The 20434-nt window shown below is 42.3% G+C and overlaps 1 protein-coding gene across 1 annotated transcript; it reads right to left on the bottom strand.

Moving 5' to 3' along the window:
* Positions 1-9481: 9481 nt before the first annotated feature.
* LOC129406077 (mammaglobin-A-like) lies at positions 9482-11743 on the bottom strand. The gene is made up of 3 exons (XM_055143882.1): positions 11613-11743; positions 10576-10769; positions 9482-9673 (listed from the first exon to the last, which is right to left on the bottom strand). Exons 1-3 carry the CDS (start codon positions 11665-11667, stop codon positions 9632-9634), a joined length of 291 nt encoding a protein of 96 aa, XP_054999857.1. The 5' UTR covers positions 11668-11743; the 3' UTR covers positions 9482-9631.
* Positions 11744-20434: the final 8691 nt, after the last annotated feature.

Below are 20434 nucleotides of genomic sequence, written 5' to 3'. Positions count from 1 at the left end.
GGGTTCTTTTAGAGTGTGTGGTGGGTTCACCCGTCCTGTTCTGAGTTGCCCAGGATGAACTCAGTCAGTGTCGGGTGTGGAGGCATCTTTACAGCTTGTTGCTCTCTTCTGAGGATTATTTGGGACTCTCAGGTTCGTGGCCATTCCTGACCTTATATGGCAGTAGAGGCCATCCCTGGGCGTGACTGCCAGGCTCCTGGAAAGGTATGCACTTGAGACCCTCTGGCATGTCTCCAACCCTCAATTTCCCAGTTTTCATTCAGTGATCCTAGCAAATTTCCTTCCAGGGGAGGCGCTGTCATCAAAACTAAACATCCGGTATTAACCACACTTCATGTGGAAACTGAGGGTGAGCATCTACTGAAGTTTCACAACTCTAGAGTGCCAGCACTTTATCAAGATTAAGTGATCATATTCTTGTGAGTCTGTGTCAGAATATTCAACTCTCTTCCTTGGTCTGTGGGTCTGTTTTTATTCCAAAACCATGCTGTTTGAGTGACTACTGCTTTGTAGTACAGTTTGAAATTTGGGAAGGTGATGCAACCCATCTTCTTTTTCTCAAAATCTCATTCACTATTAAAGGGGATTTATTGCTCAATATAAATTTCTGGCGTATTTTGTCTGTTTCTTTGGAAAACATCAAGGTTATCCTTGTACGGAGTGCATTGAATCTATATAATGCTTCGGAGAGTATTGTTATTTGATAATGTTAATCCTCCAGATATAGGCGCAGGAGGTGTGTCTTCATCATTTCCTAGTGTCCTCTTTCATTTCTTGAAGCTGTGTTTTATACTTTTGTAGTTTCCTTTGGATAAGTCCTTCAGCTCTTGAAGGTTGGCGCACGTGAGTGTGTGTGTGTGTGTGTGTGTGTGTGTGTGTGTGTGAGAGAGAGAGAGAGAGAGAGAGAGAAAGAGAGAGAGAGACACCTGGCGAAGCACTGGGGTTATTCCCAGTTCTGCATTCAGGATATACCCCTGGAGGTTCTCGAGGGGGGGGACACATGGAATTCTGGGAATCTTACCCGGTTTGGCCGCGTGAAAGACAAACGCCCTACTGGCTGTGATAACAGTCCAGCCCTGTTCAACTCTGTAATTAAGCTGATTCCAAGGTATTTGATTTTCTGAGGCACTGTTGTGAATGGTATTTTTTTAAAAAATATCTCCCTCTTCTCTTTTACTATTTGTCCGGCGTAAAGCCATAGATTTTTGTGTATTGATTGTTTTAATCTGCCACTTTAGCTTTCATACCTATTGTTTCTAGGAGCTTTTCTATCTTTTCTATAGAGCTTTAGGATATTGTAAGTATAGTATTGTGTCATCTTCAAATAGTGATAGCTTGACTTTTTCCTTTCCTATGTGGATTTCATTGATATCTTCCTCTTTTCTAAGCGCCATGCCAAGTACTTCTAGTACGAGATTGTATAGAAGTGGTGAGAATGAGCAAGAAAATCGTAATCTTTGATAAAGGAGCAAGGAATCTGAAACGGACCAAGGAAATCTATTTAACAAGTGGTGCTTGGAAAACTGGACAGCTACATTCAAAACAATGAATTCAGATTTGTGTCTAAGACAAGCACAATAGTCAGATCAAGGTGGATTGAAGACCTCAGTATCAGACCTGAATCCACAAGTTACAGGGAGAAGAATGTAGGAAGAACGCTCCATGCTATTGAAACTCAAATCATCTTTAAGGATGAAAAACCACTTGGAAACAAAGATTAATGAATGGGACTACATTACACTAAGAAGCTCCTGCACATTAACAAACAAACAAACAAACAAAAGACCAGTGACCAAAATACAGAGAGCCCACCGAATGAGAAAAATTACTTACCCAATAGTCATCAGATGGGGGCTTAGCATGCAGTATATACAAGACATTGGTTGATCTTTACAAGGAAAAAACCCTCCAATGTTATTGAAAAATGTGAAGTTGAAATGAACAGAAACTTTCTCAAGAAAGAAAAACATACGGTCAATATTTTATGAAAAATTGCTCTGCGCCTCTAATCACCAGGGAGATGCAAATCAAAACAACAATGTAATATCATCTTACACCATAAAAACTGTCACACATCAGAAAGAACAAGAACAACCCGTGTTGGCATAGATACATGGAAAAAAGGACTCTCTTTCATTGTTGGTGGGAATGTCAAAGGTCCAGGATTTTTGGAAAACAATATAGACATTGCTCCAAAAACTAGATATCAAGATTCTGTATGACCTGGCAATACCACCTCTAGTAAAATATCCCGGGGATGCAAAATAGAACAGTGGAAATGAAATCTGCATTTGTACGTTTATTGCAGCACTCGTCACAATGTTCACAATAGCCAGAATCTGGAAACAACCCAAGTGCCCTGAACAGTTCCCTGGTTCAAGAAACCTTGGTATCTACACATTGGAATCCTATGCAGCTGTTAGGAATGATGATTTCATGAGAGTTGCTTGTAAATGGATGGACATGCTAAGTGAAAAGGAGTCAGAAAGAGAGAGACTGACATAGAATGAGTGCACTCAATTTGTGGAATATATCACTTGTCATCCCATTGACCTTCGATTTTCTTGAGAGGGAGCCAGTAACGTCTCCATTTGTCCATGCTACGTGCTAATGTAACCAACAATGATATCTGATCGCTCCAGGAAGACGAAGAGAATTAAATCCTTCATTCAGGATTTTGACAACGAAGTCTGACCATCTTGTTGTTGGGCGGCACGTGGTCTTTTGATGTCCCGTGGAATCCAGTGGGTAACAGCTCAAGTCCAGACGTCATCTCTGAATTGCATTACGTGTCTGGCATATCCGATTTTTGACGCTTTGGCAAACAAGAAAGTGCCCCTGATTCTTGACCATCGACAGATGTCAGAACTCCAGAGTCCTTCTCTCACTTGAGTGAAACGTGATACTCCAAGCATAGCTCTTTCGATTCCCTTTGTGATTCTCAAATAGCATTCTCATCCTATCTTGTGGAGCCCAGTACTCTGAGATTTTAGTGCAGGGAAATGGGGAAGTCAAAATGAAGTGCTCTGAGCAGCAGGTTCTTCATCATCTTAACCCCTTCTTCAACGCTCTCGAAGGCATTTCATGCTGCTTTCTTCCTCCTGTGTAATTCTGGTGCCAAGTCATTTCTCATGTTGTGTTCTTGACCCAGGTACACATAGCTGCTGCATTCCATTGAGAGCAAATGGAATCTCAGGCATTAGTTGTTTTTCGTGAATATGGTTTTGCTGAGATTCAGCTGAAGTCCGGCCTTTCCACACTTGCAGTCGAAATCAGCTAGCATTACTGCGTTTGGCTAATTTTTGGTGTTATTAGAACGATGTCATCAGCAAAGCAAAGCGGAGGTGGTATAGTTACCAACCATCTATCTTCACTCCCATTCCTTCCCATTCCAGTCATCGTATGCTGTTCTCAAGGGTGTCACTGAAGAGTTTTGGTGATATGGTATCACCCTGCCTAAGCCCTCTATTGACATCAATGATCACTTCCTGGCAGAATGGTGAGATCCTGGTGGTGAATATGTAATACAACTCGTGGCGGATCTTGATGTACTGAATCTGAACATTAGTTGGGCTTGGGCTTCTATGACTGCTTCAGTCTCAACAGATCCGAAGGCCTTCTTTAAATGGATGAATGTTAGACAGAGTGGCATCTTGAACTCTCGCAAAACTTCAGTGAGTTTGGTTTCTGTGTGGATATGGTCGGTCATGCTGAATCCTTGCTGGAACCCAGCTTGCTCCTGTGGTTGTCCTTTGACTAGTGTTCTGAAATGGGGTGTCTATTTCAGAAGGGAGGACCTTGGGAACGACATATTCATCCTATGGAATTTGGTATGTATGCAGGTGGACGTGGCTGTCGAAGAGATCCATGTAAAAGTTGTGAATAATCTTCTCCATTGCCCTTCTGGAAGATGTGATAGATCCATCAGGATGTCAGAGGGCAGTACTCTTGTTCTTTTAGACAGGCGAGCATTGTGAATACTTATCCCGGCTTCTGCCACATCGGCCAACACTGCTGCTCTTCTCTCATTGAGGTCTTCGAAGATTTATCGCTTCTCTGCACAGCTTTGTGAGCTCAGACATTAGCTTGTGGTTGCCCGTAGCTCGAGCAAATTCTGTTGGTGAATGAGCTCAAGCGTTTCTGAAGACAGGCATCTGTTTGTGGCTTTCCCACTATAGGCATTTCTCGCGAAATCATTTAATGTGCTGAACCAGTCGATCATAATCCTCGTTGATGTTGTCTCCGACGGCATCTTACCACATGGCAGCAATAGTGCCAAAGAGCACCCATTTGGGGGTCATTCTAGGAGTTCTCTTCTTAAATTTAAACTTTGCAGTCCTTTCTCCCCGATCTGTCAAGTACAATATTGCACAAAATATACAGTGGTCCAATCCCTTTTGGAATTTTGGAAGACAGAGGCATCAGTCTGGCAAAACCTTCGATTGAATTTGATGTGGTGGTCAATCTTATTGTAGAACTGTCCACCGGGAGACTCCCATGTCCAACGTTTAGATTCGACCTTCTGGAACTGTGAGTTACCATGGATGGTCTTGGTTGATATGATGAACTCAGACATTCTCTCACCCTGTTCGTTTAATTCTAGGCCAAGGGGCCCATTGTAGAGTTCTTTGGGCGACCTTTTTGGTGGAATATAAAATAACATAATATTAGACTAAGACAGACTAAGACCTAAGGACCATATGAACAATGGCCAGGAGGATATCTCCGTGCTATGGAAGACTGCCTCATGCTCTGGGAGAGAAGGCACTTTGAATAACGAAGGGACCAATAGGTCAATATTGGTAGGAGTGATCGCTGGGGATAGGACATGTGTGCTGAGAGTACATTGTGTGCTGAGAGTACAAGAAGGACCAAACGAGCTGGCCTCTCAGTATTTGTATAACATAACGTAATGCTTCAAAGTCGAGAGAGAGTGAGGAGGAGGGTGCCTGCCAAAGAGGCAGGGGGTTGGAATGTGTGGAGTTAGCGGGAAGGATACTAGGAATATTTGTGGTGGAAAATGTGCTCTATGGAGGGTTCGGTGCTCCATCATTGTTGGACTGATATTCAATCATGAAATCTTTGTAACGGTAGCTCACGAGGATTCAATAAAGTAATGATAAGATAAAGAGTTCCAGCCCTGAATTTGAATTCAGGGAGTTTTAGTTCAATTCATGACTAAACTGGGAAAACCCTAAGGCTAGCTTCAGAATCGAGACCAAACCTGGACATATTCCACCAGAATTCTGAATGTAGCAGCAGAGAAGAGTTAGAATAATTTGAGATGGCTGTCTTCTTTATAGGAGAAAATATAGGTACACATTTATTCCTATCAATTTCCTTTTCAAGCTGAGTCACTTGTCACAAATTTATCTGCCATGGGAGACAAAATGCCTGCAGGTCTATTTCCTTATTTTCTATTTTTTTTATTGACTCACCATATGTGAAGTTACAAAGCTTTCAGGCTTAAGTCTAAGTTACATAATGATCGAACACCCATACCTTCACCAGTGCATATATTTCACCACCAAGAACCACGGTAAACCTCCCCCTATCCAGCTCCACAGCAGCCAATCCGCCCACCCCACATGTGTGGCTACATGACCTCATATCTCTTTATACTCAGCAATTGAAAACAAATTATCAAATGCTTCCTTTCCAGCAGGTCCGACTCCGGGGGCGGGGGCACTCCAAAAAATAATAGTGAGTTTTTTTGTTTGAATGTAATCAAAGTAAAGAGAAAGTAAAGTGAAATTTATCAGCAGGTCTATTTCAATGTGTCTTTGACACCACCTAATTCTGTTGGCGATGATTCCTGATTATCTATGTACCATCTATCAGTGATACGATGTGGAGTTTATAGACTTGGAGAGTATGGAGAGAAATCTGAAAATTCAGACATTTCTAGTAAACTTTATATCCTTTCATGCAGACTTCAGTGAGCTATTTTCATTCCAATTATCCCAAGTGACAAATTCAGGTAGTTTCATTTTTGCCTGAATAGTCTATACATTGAAGAGGTAATAATTGGCTTGGATAATTCCAGGCAGATCTCAGAAGTTCCAACAACAAAAATGGACTGTTTGGGACAACCAGGACTACACCGACAGGATGTAGGGGTCCTTGAGGCATTAAAACCACATTCAAGGCCTGGTTGAACCAAACACGCATGGTCCACCTGAGTCTCACTCTGAGCCCTTGAGGAGATCCTCTATACTGGAGGCACATCCTTTGCTTTAACTCTCCTTATTTCTTGAAAATTTCTTGTTGTGCATACAGAACACTCAAGTCAGCTTTTTATGGACACTTTGACTCCCAATGTTTACATACAGATGTTCTGGGATCTTTCTGGATTGAAAACAGCACTTTTCCCCTGGGTAGAGATATAACACATGAACTATTATGGAAGGTTTGATTTGGGAACCAAATGATTCCAAATGTGTGGTCGACCCATTGCACATAACATTTCAGAAGAGCTCCTCTGTTTCTCACAACAAATTCATGAAACCTGCTTGTTCCCATAGAAAGAGTTCATGTGCACTGAAAGTCGAACGAAACTTGTAAGAGTCTAGATAGTGCTCTTCCTTACACTCATTTGTTCTGGAATTCCGAAGTCATTGGTTTCCTTCTGAAGGATCTTCAGTTCAGTGACCTTCCTTCCTAAACCCATTATCTTTGTTCTGGTCTATCAGTAGTTGCTTTAAGATACTGATGGTCAAACATTCAGTGTACCGTTGCTTAGGAGTGTCAATTCCTCATGAGCTCTAGATCCACTAACCACAAATTAACAATGAACCCTTTCCCTTTGACAATTTGAGGTCGACATCTTCTGGTGTAAGAATGGCCACAATTGCTTAGTAAGGCAACTATTTCCCAGACGTAGACCTCAATCCTGTCTTTAGCCAGACTATTGAGACATGTCTCGTGTAGGCAGCAGAAATTTGTTACATGTCCTCAGATCTAGCTTGCTACTCTGTGTTTCCTGATGGCGGTTTCAGGTCCTTAATATTGAGTGAGATGGAGAGGAGGCAATTGAGTGCCATCAGTTTGTGGAAACTATGAGTGTTTGAGATGACGGTCTTGTCTTTGAAAGTCGCCCCTTTAGTACTTCTTGTGAAGCTTCGTATACCTTCTGTCTGATTAATATAGATTCTAATAGACGACTAAGCAGGGAAGTGCTCTGGGCAATTATTACCCAACCACTTTCTCTTCTGCATCCCATCCCTAACAACAGGCGAGAGGACAGAGGGAGCTTAGCAGGCAGGAAGGGTTCAGGGTGCAGGTGGGAGCTGCGCAGGAGTGAGCAGACCCACCCACCCGAATCGGAGACAGGGGCGAGAAGTGTCAGTGCTGTGAAAACAAGGAGGCCAGGCAGCGGGGGCCCTTTTCCCGAGAGTCGATATTCCTGGGAACAGAAGATCAGGAACAAATGTTCTTCAGGGTTTTCAGTCTCTCACTCCTGAGTTCTCTCAGGCAAATTTTTCACATGTTTGGTGTGTGTGTTTGTGTGTGTGAGTACATCAAGGGTCAAGATAAGCTCCCTCCAGCATCTTTTTCTAAGTAGCAATAAAATGACAAACTTTTGTATAGTTTGCTGATATTTTATTGAAAAGAAAATGTATCTGAGGTTTCAACAGGTGTCTTGCAGTTTGCAGATCAAAAGCTAGGAAAGAAATAAGATTTGGGGTGTGCCTCATTGGACTGTTGTTACCTAAGCATTCTCTGCCGTCCTTTTCATTTGAAAAATTTACACTGAGGACTGGTATATATTGTGTCCTGAAAAGAAAAACAAACATCACTTAGACTTTCAACTCACTTTGACAAATTCCCGCAGACCACACAAGACTTCTTCCTTTAGTTTATTCACTTGGCTATAAAAACAGGAAAAAGTGTCTGATGCTTTCCCACGGCCTTGGATGTACCGAAAGATTGGTACTGCACACTATGAAGCCATTTATGACCCAAGCTAGGTTTCAGTGTAACACCCATAATCACCAAGTGGTCATGGGTTTTAGCTTGATGCCTTAAAATGAGAACAAGGAGAACATGACATAGAACGCTTTGGTTATGGGCTTTAGGTCATAAACGTAAAGTGAACTTTTGGTCATAAATGAACTTTTGGTCATAAGGCTAGAGGATGTAGTGTATAGACCCTTTTCAAAAAAGGGTAAAAATTTAACTCCGTCAGCATTAAGTAGTTCCAGTTTGTGTCCTCACAGGACAGGGGAAAAAAACCTTACTGTCTCTTTTGGCTCAGACACTAAGTTGCTTTGAAGACAGGTTGAAGAGGAGTTTTGAGCTGTTTATCTCTTTGTGGATGTGTGATTTCATTTAGTATCACTTTGATCGAGACGTTTCATGTTGTACTTAGATTCATTTGTAGGCTTTTCACAACATTTCCCATCTACCCTGGACGTTTTAAATGGCCTGTGTATAATGTTCATTCTAACTCAGGCTGCTGCTTTAAAAGAGAGAGAATCACGCACTACTGAACTTAGCTGTTGTCGTTGGGAGGTGTGTGTATGCCTGTGTGTATTGTATTTGTGTTCAAGTACGCCCTCGGTTCTAATCTGCAGTCACTGTTTCTGAGAGAGTGACAACGTCCAACCCGCTTGACTTTCTCAGTGGTTCTAAAGGCAGGAGAAGTAAGGGAGTTTACCATCATGACAGCAACGTTGGCCTGGGTTTCTGCTGTCTGATTATTAAAACATTCCTTCATGGTCATTAGAGCCTGGGCAGTGGCGCCATTGTCGTCTGCCACGTATGGTGCAAGGTGCTGTATGTAGGCTTCTGGGCTCAAGGAACTGTGTCTTGTGTAGGCAGCAGAAATTTGTTACATGTTCTCGGATCTTGCTTGCCACTCTGTGTTTCCTGATGGCGTTCTCAGGTCCTTAATAATGAGTGAGATGGAGAGGAGGCAATTGAGTGCAATCAGCTTGTGGAAACTATGAGTCTTTGAGACCACGGTCTTGTCTTTGAAAGTCGCTCCTTTAGTACTTCTTGTGAACCTTCGTATACCTTGTGTCTAAATAATATGGATTATTATAATAGACGGCTTAGCAGGGAACTGCTCTGGGAAGTTATTTCCAACTACTTTCTCTTCTACATCCCAACCCTAACAATAGGCTAGTGGACAGAGGGAGCTGAGCAGGCAGTAGGGTTCAGTGTGCAGGTGGGAGCTGCACAGGAGTAGGGAGGTGAGCAGACCCACCCACCAGAATTAGAGAAAGAGGTGAGAAGGGTCAGTGCTGTGAAAACAAGGAGGCCAGGCAGCGGGGGGCCCTTTTCCCAAGAGGGCACCTTCCTGGGAACACATGATCAGGAACAAATGCTCTTTATGATTTTCAGTCTCTCACTCCTGCGTTCTCTCAGGCAATTTTTTTGCACGTTTGTGTGTGTGTGTTTGAGTACATCAAGGGTAGAGATATGCTCCCTCCAGCATCTTTTTCTAAGTAGCAATAAAATGATTTAGACTTTTGTTTAGTTTGCTGATATTTTATTGAAAAGAAAATGTATCTGAGGTTTCAACAGGCTTCTTCTTGCAGTTTGCAGATCAAAAGCTAGGAAAGAAGTAAGATATGGGGTGTGCCTCATTGGACTGTTGTTGCCTAAGCATTCTCTGCCGTCTTTTTCATTTGAACAATTTACACTGAGGACTGGTATATATTGTGTCCTGAAAAGAAAAACAAACATCACTTAGACTTTCAACTCACTTTGACAAATTCCCGCAGACCACAGAACACTTCTTCCTTTAGTTTATTCACTTGTCTATCAGAACAGGATAAAGTGTCGGAAGCTTTCCCACAGCCTTGGATGTACCGAAAGATTGGTACTGCACACTATGGAAGCCATTTATGACCCAAGCTAGGTTTCAGTGTAACACCCATAATCACCAAGTGGTCATGGGTTTTAGCTGATGCCTTAAAATGAGAACAAGGAGAACATGACATAGAACGCTTTGGTTATGGGCTTTAGATCATAAATGTAAAGTGAACTTTTGGTCATAAATGAACTTTTGGTCATAAGACTAGAGGATGTAGTGTATAGACCCCTTTCAAAAAAGGGTAAAAATGAAACTCCGTCAGCGTTAAGTAGCTCCCGTTTGTCTCCTCACCTGACAGGGGAAAATAACCTTTCTATCTCCTTTGGCTCAGACACTTAGTTGCTTTGAATGCAAGTCGTAGAGGAATTTTGAGCTGTTTATATCTTTGTGGATCTGTGATTTCATTTAGTATCACTTTGATCGAGGATGATCCATTTTGTAATTGTAGGAGGATCTGCTTATATTCATCTATAGGCTTTTCACAACATTTCCCATCTACCCTGGACTGTTTTAAATGGCCTGTGTATAATGTTCATTCTAACTCAGGCTGTTGGTTTAAAAGAGAGAGAATCACTCACTACTGAACTTAGCTGTTGTTGTCGTCAGAGGTGTGTGTATGCGTGTGTGCATTGTTTGTGTGTTGAACTATGCCCTCGGTCCTTATCTGCACCTGCTGTTTCTGGAGAGTGACAACGTCCAACCCGCCTGACCTTCTCAGTGGTTCTAAAGGCAGGAGAGGTAAGTGAGTTTACCATCATGACAGCAATGTTGGCCTGGGTTTCTGCTGTCTGATTATTAAAACATTCCTTCATGGTCATTAGAGCCTGGGCAGTGGCGCCATTGTCGTCTGCCACGTATGGTGCAAGGTGCTCTACGTAGGCTTCTGGGCTCAAGGTACCGTCGATTGTCCAGTCAATCACCTCCTTGACGAGTTTGCATCCAGTACCTGAGGACAATGCATGGGAAACAGGCCTCCAATCCAGAGAACTCATCCTGCAAATAGGCCTGTGGTGAAGGTTTTCCTCTACTGACACCTTAGTGGTGGGACCCTTTCAGAAAGCTCTTACTGGGTGGTGTGAATTCTGAATCCTTGGAAAGGACACTCAAGCATCTGGATTTCCCTGAAGGTTGTAAACATCCTTCTGCCACTTTCCCTCCTTTGAATTCATTTTGCTTTCGACATTCTTTTTTTAAAAAGAAGTACTCTGAACTTTGGGCAACTGATTGAACATATGCGGGTCATTCTCTATGGTCACATGATATTCCCTCTATTTTTTCTAAACATCAGGCAGCATTCCAAGGATTGTTGCTGCATTAGATTTAGGATATCGTGCTGTAGCTACTTCAACATTGCTAATTTGTTTTTCTTTAGTCAAAAATGAATGTAAGAAATGCTTTTTTTGAGGTGACCTGAGTTAGTTTTGAAGATCCCCTCTGACATACCCTTCCTTACAAATTCCCACTTGAGTCCTATCTGTCCATAGCTCTAGAATAAGAATGACGCGATCGAGTGTTCTAATATTCAGACCCGCTCCCAAGCAACTTTCTAGGCATCTGTGATGTTTGATTTTGTCCGTCCAGCAAGAGAGCCTCTTTGAAGCTCCAGTTATGGACCAAGGCCAGGAGGTAACATCTTTTTCTATTTTCTCTCCATAGTGAATTCTTTGTCTCCTCCACTTTGTCTGCTCTGTTAGGGTTACTCTATTCTTATTTTGAAAGCTTGTAAAGCTCTTCCCTGGCTCCAAAGAGAACCTGACCCGAGGAATGTACCTTCACTGTCAGGACTCACCTGCATAGCAGAAAAGGGGGAGGGCCGCGAGCATGAGGACTGTCAGCAGCTTCATGTTGGAGCTGGTAGTGGTTGGCTCTGGGGTCCAATGTGTAGAGCAGATGGACTCACTTTGAAGGAGAGCTCCCAGATCTCCCCCTTTTATTCTCCAAGTCAGCTCCTTAACCCTGCCCTTAAGTAAGGGTGATTCATAGAATCTACTTGGCTTAAGACCAGACAGGGTGTGGCAGTTGATGAGGAACCTGGCCAGTTTCAGCTTTGTTTGGAGAAACCTGAGACAGAGACTTTTGCCATAAAATCTTTTGAGAAGTACTGAACTGATGCATCCTTTAGTTATAAATGCTAAATGTTATCTGATTCCCAGTGATCAGTGCATAGTATTTGGTTTTCATTCTCTTCGCTCTCTCTCATTATTTCTCTCTCTTTCTCTCTCTCTATCTCTTTTGGCTCTTTGGGTTACACCAGGCAATTCTCAGAGGTTATGCCTGGCTCTATACGCAGAAACTGTTCCTGGCAGTGCTTGGGGGACCATTTGGGATGCGGGTGATTGAACCCAGGGCATCTATTTGCAAGGCTAACACCGTACCCTCTAACTCTCACTCCGGCCCTCTCCTTATTATTCTTCTCAAATATGCTTATTCCTTCCTAAGTTAGGCTTCCCTTCCCTCCTTCTGAAGAATCAACCTGTGCCTATCCTTGTTAGGGTTCTCCACATTTATTTAATGCTAGACCAGTGAAATTTCACATTTTTCCCTAGGGAGACCCACTTAAGTGGTGAATCATTTTATTTATTTATTTTTAGTGATGAGCATTAATGTGGAACATATTGCAATGACTCATACTCAGCGAATGTTATATGAACATTGCTTTTTCACAATCTGGTACTTCAATTAATGTAGTCACCAAGATATCTCTCTTAGTTCACTTGCTTTTCAGAATCCTCTGCTTAAATTTCTGTGAATTATGTTTTCAGTGTTTTGTCTTTTCTTCCCATATGTACTTGGGTGATTTATAGGAGGCACATTCTGAAATTGCTAATGCAATCCTTCACAATAGTGAGATAGTGTGTGGATTGGGTTTAATGGGCAGGTGGATTCAATACTGGAGGTGGCATATGGTCATGAGATTTCTATGAGCAGATGTTTATGTATATGAACATGCTTTTTTTTCAGGATCATAGACGTGAAATTTGTTAGAGAATCTCTGTACTGTTGAGTGAGTGGGAAGTGTATCTGAATATTTCTCCTTCTAATCTCCATCCATATTTCCATCTGATGACCTATCTATAGATTCATTGATCCATCAATTAATTGGTCTATGGATTCATCCATTGATCACCCATCCTTCACCCATGTACCCATTGACCTATGTTCCAGTACATATTGATTTATTCTCCAAAAGAAGCAAAATGTTCTCCTGTGACTGGTCTCTGTACCTTGTTTTACCATTTTAATTACAGAACTAATTTAGAGGAGGACGTTTGTTCTGCAGAGTTGATCTAAAAGTTTCATGGTAAGCAACAGGCCTATAATGGAAAGAGTGATGTCGAAAGTGACGCTAGAGAACAACAAAACAAGGACTGGGGGCAGGATTAAGAAAGAGTTGGGCTGGAGTGCGAGTACAAAGGTTCGGGCACTTTTAAACTCAAATATCCATGATGCTTTCATGTCCACGAAGCTGAATGTTGTGGGGCACATTGTGAGACAAATGCAGCTATGGCTTACACACACACACACAGCCCCCAAGGTTCTCAGAGCGGATGTCTTAGATGAGAAAAGAGGTTGTTGGGAAAACTTATATTGAGTCCATTCGCCTATTCATCTTCTGCCCTAGAAGAAAATTTGTCTGACATGACATCATACAGGTCTCAGGCATATGGAACCCAAGATTAATATTTGCCTGTGGTCCAATACATTTACACTAAAGACTGCTTCTCAACCTTGACTGACAACAATGGCAGCAAGATCTGATTCTCTGCTTCCCTTACCTGAACTTCAGGTATCCACTTCTGTTTTTAGAACCATAGGCGTTTTGTTTCCCTTGCTAGGTTTATTCATTTGCTTTTCTTCTTTCTCTTCTGTTTGTGAGAGAATAGAAAAAGGAAGAACTGAGGGCTAACTGTAGGAGTGACCTTTAATTTCGACAGCTGATGACAGTAAATAGGAGAAGATATGGAAGAGAGTGCACAGAGGACCAGTCCCATGTGTGACCTGAGCACAGGTGATACTGGATGGTAAGAAGATAAATAAGGGATAATGTCTCTTGGAATTAAGTGAGTGACAGGATTACCTAATTGATGAAAGAGCCACACAGCTTAAGGAGAGTCAATACAGGGCGGTATGAGCAAAAAAACTAATGTTGACTGGCATAAGATAAATAATACTAATCCAGGAGAGATCTGGAAAGATGACCAATGGTTAAGGTTCCAAGAATATTATTTGTTGTTAGGATTGTATATGACAGGATTCTTTCCATCCATTTTGCCTGTGAGATGAAGTCATGAATGCATGGGGTTTAGAAGGAAGCTAGAAATTAGAACATTGTTTTCATAGTGATGGTTGCATGATACTTGCTACACTTGGTAGTCTTCATTCCCAAGGCAAGGGGGAAGGCTTGTCATTAAGTGGGAGAATATCTCTTGGTCAAGATTCAATGGAGGTGAGTAGTGATATTACAGTGAGTAGGGCGCTAGTTTCGAATTAATATGGCCTGGGTTAGTTATGGGGCACCTCCATAGGGCACCCCTGAGCCTGCCAGGAGTGAGCTCTGAGAAATGTCTGGGTATGACTGCAGCACTGAAGTAATTAGAACCTAACCCATGGGCCCTCCTAATGAAAAATATCACAGATTTGGCAGTGGATGTGCCTCATGAGATCTGACTCATGAAGAACATATAACTCACATGTGTGAAGTCTTGATTTAGTTCTCTCACACAAGAAAAAACAAATATGTATGTTAACAAGCATTTATGAAATGCAAGGCCCTGGTGACACACTTATGATATACTCATTCAAAAACCTCATGAATTGATGATGATATGTTTGGTTAGTTCACTGGAGTATTTTGGGAATGAAGGTAGTTCATTGTAGAGATAGGATGCAGGGCTAGAAGCATAACTAGGTCTGTCTGAATTCAGTAGATGTATGTTCTCATCATTGCGACATAATCTTTCTTTGCTTGTGCAGGGGATGGACCTTTGAGTGGTGGAGGCTAGTTGTTGGTTAGTGCAGAACCAGAGAGGGAAATGGAAGTCGTGGCTGTAAAGAATGTGTAACAATATTGAGCTCCTTTTGGCACCTTTTGACACACGCCAAGGTAGATTCTGGTGACCTTGAGATCTATGATATTCTTTTCGAGTTCTAGCTATATTTGTGTGTAGGCCCCATAAATTGGCTTAAGGTCATTGGTCTTTACTAGCACTCCTTTATTAAAATTTTTTTTTATTAATGAATGACCATGAGGTACGGCTACAGACTTACAAAGTAAAAGGTTTTTTTAAAAAATCAATGTGAGTTATAATGTAAAAAAAGGTAGTTATGCGTGAATTTCAGACACACAACATTCTGACATCAATCCCATCACCAGTGTCCGCTTGTCTCCAACAATGTTCCTGGCTTCCCTTCTGCTACCGGTAGCAGGTAAGTTTTCTGTCCTCCATTGCCCTAATGTTCTCTTCCCTGACTTTTCACCCCACCCTCACCCTGCCACTCAAGTGGCAAGCTTCCGACTGTAGATTCGTTCTCTTGCTCTTTGTTTCAAATGCCCTTGGGAATGTGATATTTCCTGCAGTTTCTCTATATGCCCACGTAGGAGAGATCATTCTGAGTCTGCCCCTCTACCTCTGACTGATTTCACTTATCCTGATACTACTCAGATCGCCCCAATGTACCAGGAAGTTTCAATTCTTCATCTTTCCTAATGGCTAAGTAGTTTTTCATTATGTGTGCTCTTTGTACACTAGTTTTCTCAGCCAGTCATTTGTTCTTGGACATTTGGGTTGTTTCCATATTTCGGGCACTCTTGACCCAATCTCAACCCTAAGACTATAAAACTTCTCATTTATGTTGATACTACCTCATACACAGCCTGTGGCATGTGTTTTATTCTAGTCTCTCATCTCTTAAGCTTGGTCTCCCATGACAATGGTACTCCTATGTAGTTGTTTGACAACTCAAAGACCCTCATCTGATGCCTCTCTCCTCATGGCCCATGAGAGTAGAACACATGCACAATTGCCCCTTCCAAGGCAACAGTCTAGAGTCTTTGCTTATTGTTCTTTTACTGTGTTCAGTGCGAATTGAAAGTAGATTTTGTTTGGGCTATTCCCAGTATTGAACAGAGGGATTACACATATCAGGTGCATACTTTACTGTCACCTCCCATCCTTGGCCCCTTTATTTGAATTGTTTCATGGATTTCAGTGGTTTTTTTTTACTTGTTGGTCATTGTGCTGTTGAGGTTGTGGATCTTTAGCTTACATAAATCTTTCTTAAAGGTCAAATGCAGGAGTAGTTGGAGACTTCAACACTGCCCTGTCACCTCTAGACAGATCAAGAAGATTAAAACTCACCAAGGAAATACTGGCTTTGAAGGAAGAAATAGAAGAGAGAAGGCTAATAGATCTATACAGGGCTTTATATCCCCAAAAAAAGGAATACACATTCTTTTCCAGTGCACATGGAACATTTTCCAGAATAGACCATGCGCTAGGCCACACAGCATAACAGAATCAACAAGATAGACATTGTACCAGCTATCTTATCAGACCATGATGCACTGAAGATAAAACTTAATCGTGGACAGATGCAGAAAACCAAATCAAACACCTGGAAATTAAATATCTCGATGTTGAACAATGAGTTTGTCAGGAAGGAAATCAAGGAAGAAATCAAAAGGTACTGGAAACAAATGAGAATGAAGGCACAAGCTACCAGAACCTGTGGGACGCAGGTAAATCCGTATTAAGGGGAAAATTTATAGCTTTGCAAGCATAACTCAGGAAGGAATAAAGGGCCCACATAAATAACTTGACTTCACAGCTCAAGACCTTAGAAAAGGACCAACAAAAGGAGCCCAAACCAGGCAGAAGGAAAGAGATAATAAAACTTAGAGCAGAAATTAATGACATGGAAACCCAAAAGACAATCCGAAAGATCAATAAAACCAAGAGCTCTTTCTTCGAGAAAATAAACAAGATTGATAAACCACTACCAAGACTCACAAAGAAAGAGAGAGAGAGAGAAAGAACACTTATAAGCCGAATCAGAAATGAAAAGGGGGACATCACAACAGAAACCAATGAAATTCAAAAGATCATCAGAGACTACTTTGAAAATCTCTATGCCACGAAACAAGAGAACCTAGAAGAAATGGATAAATTCCTCGACTCCTATAATCTCCCAAGGCTGAACCAAGAAGACCTGGAGTACCTGAATAGTCCAATTAACATCATCTGTTTTTGGGCACTCTGGTTTTTTCCATATTGTGGCTATTGTAAACAGAGCGGCAATGAACATGGAAATGCAGATGTCATCTCTACTATACCTTTTTGCCTCCTCGGGATATATTCCCAGGAGTGGTACTGCTGGGTCAAATGGGAACTCAATTTCTAATTTTTTGAGAATCGTCCATATTATTTTCCAAAAGGGCTGAACAAGTCGGCATTCCCACCAGCAGTGAAGAAGAGTCCCTTTCTCCCCGTGATGTGGTCATTTTCATTGTGAAACTGTCCACCAGGAGACTCCCATGTCCAATGTTTAGTTTTGGCCTTCTGGAACTGTTAGTTACCATGGGTGGTCTTGGTCGACATGATGAACTCAGACAGTCTCTCACCCCGTTCATTCCATTCTAAGCCATGGGACCCAATGTGGAGTTCTTTGGGCGACCTTCTCGGTCCTATTTTGGCATTAAAATCACCAACTATGAACCTGTATAAGGTGTGGTCTTCTTCATAGAACTTCTCCAGCTTCATGTAGAACCTCTCAATTTCTTCTTCATTGTAGTTGGATGTTGGTGCGTAGATGACGAAGATCGAAACTACCAGCCGTGAGCCACATTTATTCAAGCATATTATTCTGATTCAGGTTGTTAGCCATTCAAATGAATCAATGTTCAAGGCCAAGTTCATGTTGACATGGAAAATGATGCCACCGACACCTCTGTTCTCCCATGCTCTGAGGAACAGTTCTTCTCACGTGTCGAAAAAGGCATGATGTGATTGATGCCTTCACATTTCAGTCAGACCAATGATGTTGAACTTGAACATCTGCACTTGCACCATATGATCCTCGATGGGTGCTTCTGATGCCAGCGTACGTGCGTTGAAAGCACAGACAGTCATTTTAGTCTTTCTTCGTTTTGGCAGTCTAGTTCATTCTGAGATTTTATCAGCCTCTCCTTGCTCATCCTTCTTCATGCTGCCATGTTGGGGGCTCTTTCGGTGTCAGGCAAATGAGGCCCATTGTTGTACTGATTTGGCATATCGAATAGCCACGGGTAGCTTCCCAGGCTCTGCCGTTCGTACTCTCGGTAGTTGCTGGGCACTCGGGGAGGAATGGAGGATTTTAGGGCAGCATCTGTTCGCCATTACAGGTGTTCCTCTGGTTCATAACCTATTGAAGCCCATCAAGTATGGTGCAAAAATTTTGGAAAATGGTTATTAAGTGGCCTATGCTCCGGAATGCGGCCTGAAGCCTGGCCATGGCTGGGTAGTGGAGGTGCAATAGCAATTGAAATTCCATGGTGGTGGGAGGGACAGTGGGGACACTGGCGCTGGGAAATTACTAGTGGAAGGATAGGTGTTGGAACACTGTATGACTGAAATGAAACCACGAGCAATTTTGTAATGCTCTATCTCACAGTGATTCGGTTGGAAAACATATTTAAAAAATTCAATGATACTTTTCAAAGAATTGACGCAGACTCTTCTAAAGTGTGTATGGAATCTTAAAAATCCTAAGTAACTAAAGTAATCATAAGAAAGGAGATTATAAGAAGAACATCAGGGGGCTGGAGCGATAGCACAGCAGGGTAGGGCGTTTGCCTTGCACGCAGCTGACCCAGGTTCTAATCCCAGCATCCTACACAGTCCCCTGAGCATCGCCAGGAGATATTCCTGAGTGAATAGCCAGGAGTAACCCCTGTGCATCGCCGGGTGTGACCCAAAAACATCATCATCAACAACAACAACAAAGAAGAACATCAGACCTGCCTGAGGTACATGTTATTGGCAATTTTGAAACTAGAATCGAATCGTGCTCCAATGGGAGTGATGCCACCATGCAAGCTATCAGGTAACCAGGAGCTGCCAATTGAGCGTGCTTGAGAAGATGCACGAAAATATCTAACCAAGAGGAGAAGAAGCAACGAAAAATCAAGCAAATGAAGAAACAAAGTCTTTATGGATTAGCTTTAAGAACAATGACATTGGAATTCTAGGACTTCTGGAAGAGGAGAGAAAGCGCAAGAAAGAGTATCCGTGTCAGATATGAAAACCAAGAACTTCACCAATGTGAGGACAGAGTCATATGCCTGGATCAAGAGTCATGAACCTAATGTAGGCAAGCAGGCAGATACGGGAGGCCTCCTGCCCAGATGAGGGTAGTAAATTTCCTGAAGTTGCGAAGGCCAACCTTGCAGAAAAAGAGGAACTAGGGCCTGAAAAGACCCTCACTATCTATAGCAACAGATGCAGAGAAGTTCCTGCAGAACAAAAGGCTAGGATAGCAATTTCAAAGAAGACCATGTCTACTCCCAACCTCCCTACTAACCTCCTTAGCAACGGACTTTTATCTAGGTAGAAGGCCCTTGTGGGGACAGGTTGGAGAAACCCTCTATGGGCCATCTAAAACAAAGAACAGCCACACATATGCTGCTTGAGCCCCTGTGCTGCTTGTGCGCATGTGGCCGAGCACATGTGGTGCCTGAGCACATGTCGCCCTCATCTCCCACATCTTGAGATGTGTAATTTTCACATATCGCCCTCATCTCCCTCATCTTGAGATGTGTATCTTTCACATCTAATGCTGGAAAGGTGTAGGGGCTCCCTTTATCATTGGAGAAGCCGGTGAAGCATGTTACTTGAGCATGTTACTTGCGCACGTTACTCTCCACACTCTCCCACTTTCTCTCCCTGTTTCCCTTCGAAACCTCCAAATAAAACCTGCAATTTCACTGCCTGTTTAATCCTGAAATTCCTTTCTGCTAGGTGAGATGAGAACCCAGTAACCCTGAGTCCTGGGTGGCAGAGGCGGTTGGGAGAAAGTGACAGTCTTTCTCTTCTCTACTTCATCTGAGCCACCGTTGGGGCCCAACGACACCATCCTCACGAATCAAAAGGTTCCAGCCACTGATTTGGGAAAAACTGGAGAATGATGTGCAAATAATGTAACTATACTCCTGCCTCCCACTAGGCACAAAGATCACTTCCAATGAACGAAAGACTTCAACAATTGACCAAAGCCAAAAACTATATTGAGAAAACTCATGATTTGATCTCATTGGTAAAGTAAAGGTAAGCAAAAGACAACACATGGGACTATATAAAAAATGTGTTACACTGCTGGGAATATATCCCAGAAAAGCCAAAAAGTATAGTCGAAATGACATCTGCACTTATATGTTCATCGCAGCACTGTTTACAATAGCCAGAATCTGGAAAAAACCCGAGTGCCCTAGAACAGATGACTGGTTGAAGAAACTCTGGTACATCTATACAATGGAATACTATGCAGCTGTTAGAAAGAATGAGGTCATGACGTTTGCATATAAGTGGATCAGCATGGAAAGTATCATGCTAAGTGAAATGAGTCAGAAAGAGAGAG

This window comes from Sorex araneus, chromosome 6, assembly GCF_027595985.1.
Source record: "Sorex araneus isolate mSorAra2 chromosome 6, mSorAra2.pri, whole genome shotgun sequence".
NCBI classification, from domain to species: Eukaryota; Metazoa; Chordata; class Mammalia; order Eulipotyphla; family Soricidae; genus Sorex; species Sorex araneus.
Note: the sequence above shows the minus strand (reverse complement) of the source record. Positions and strands in the feature narration are given on the sequence as shown.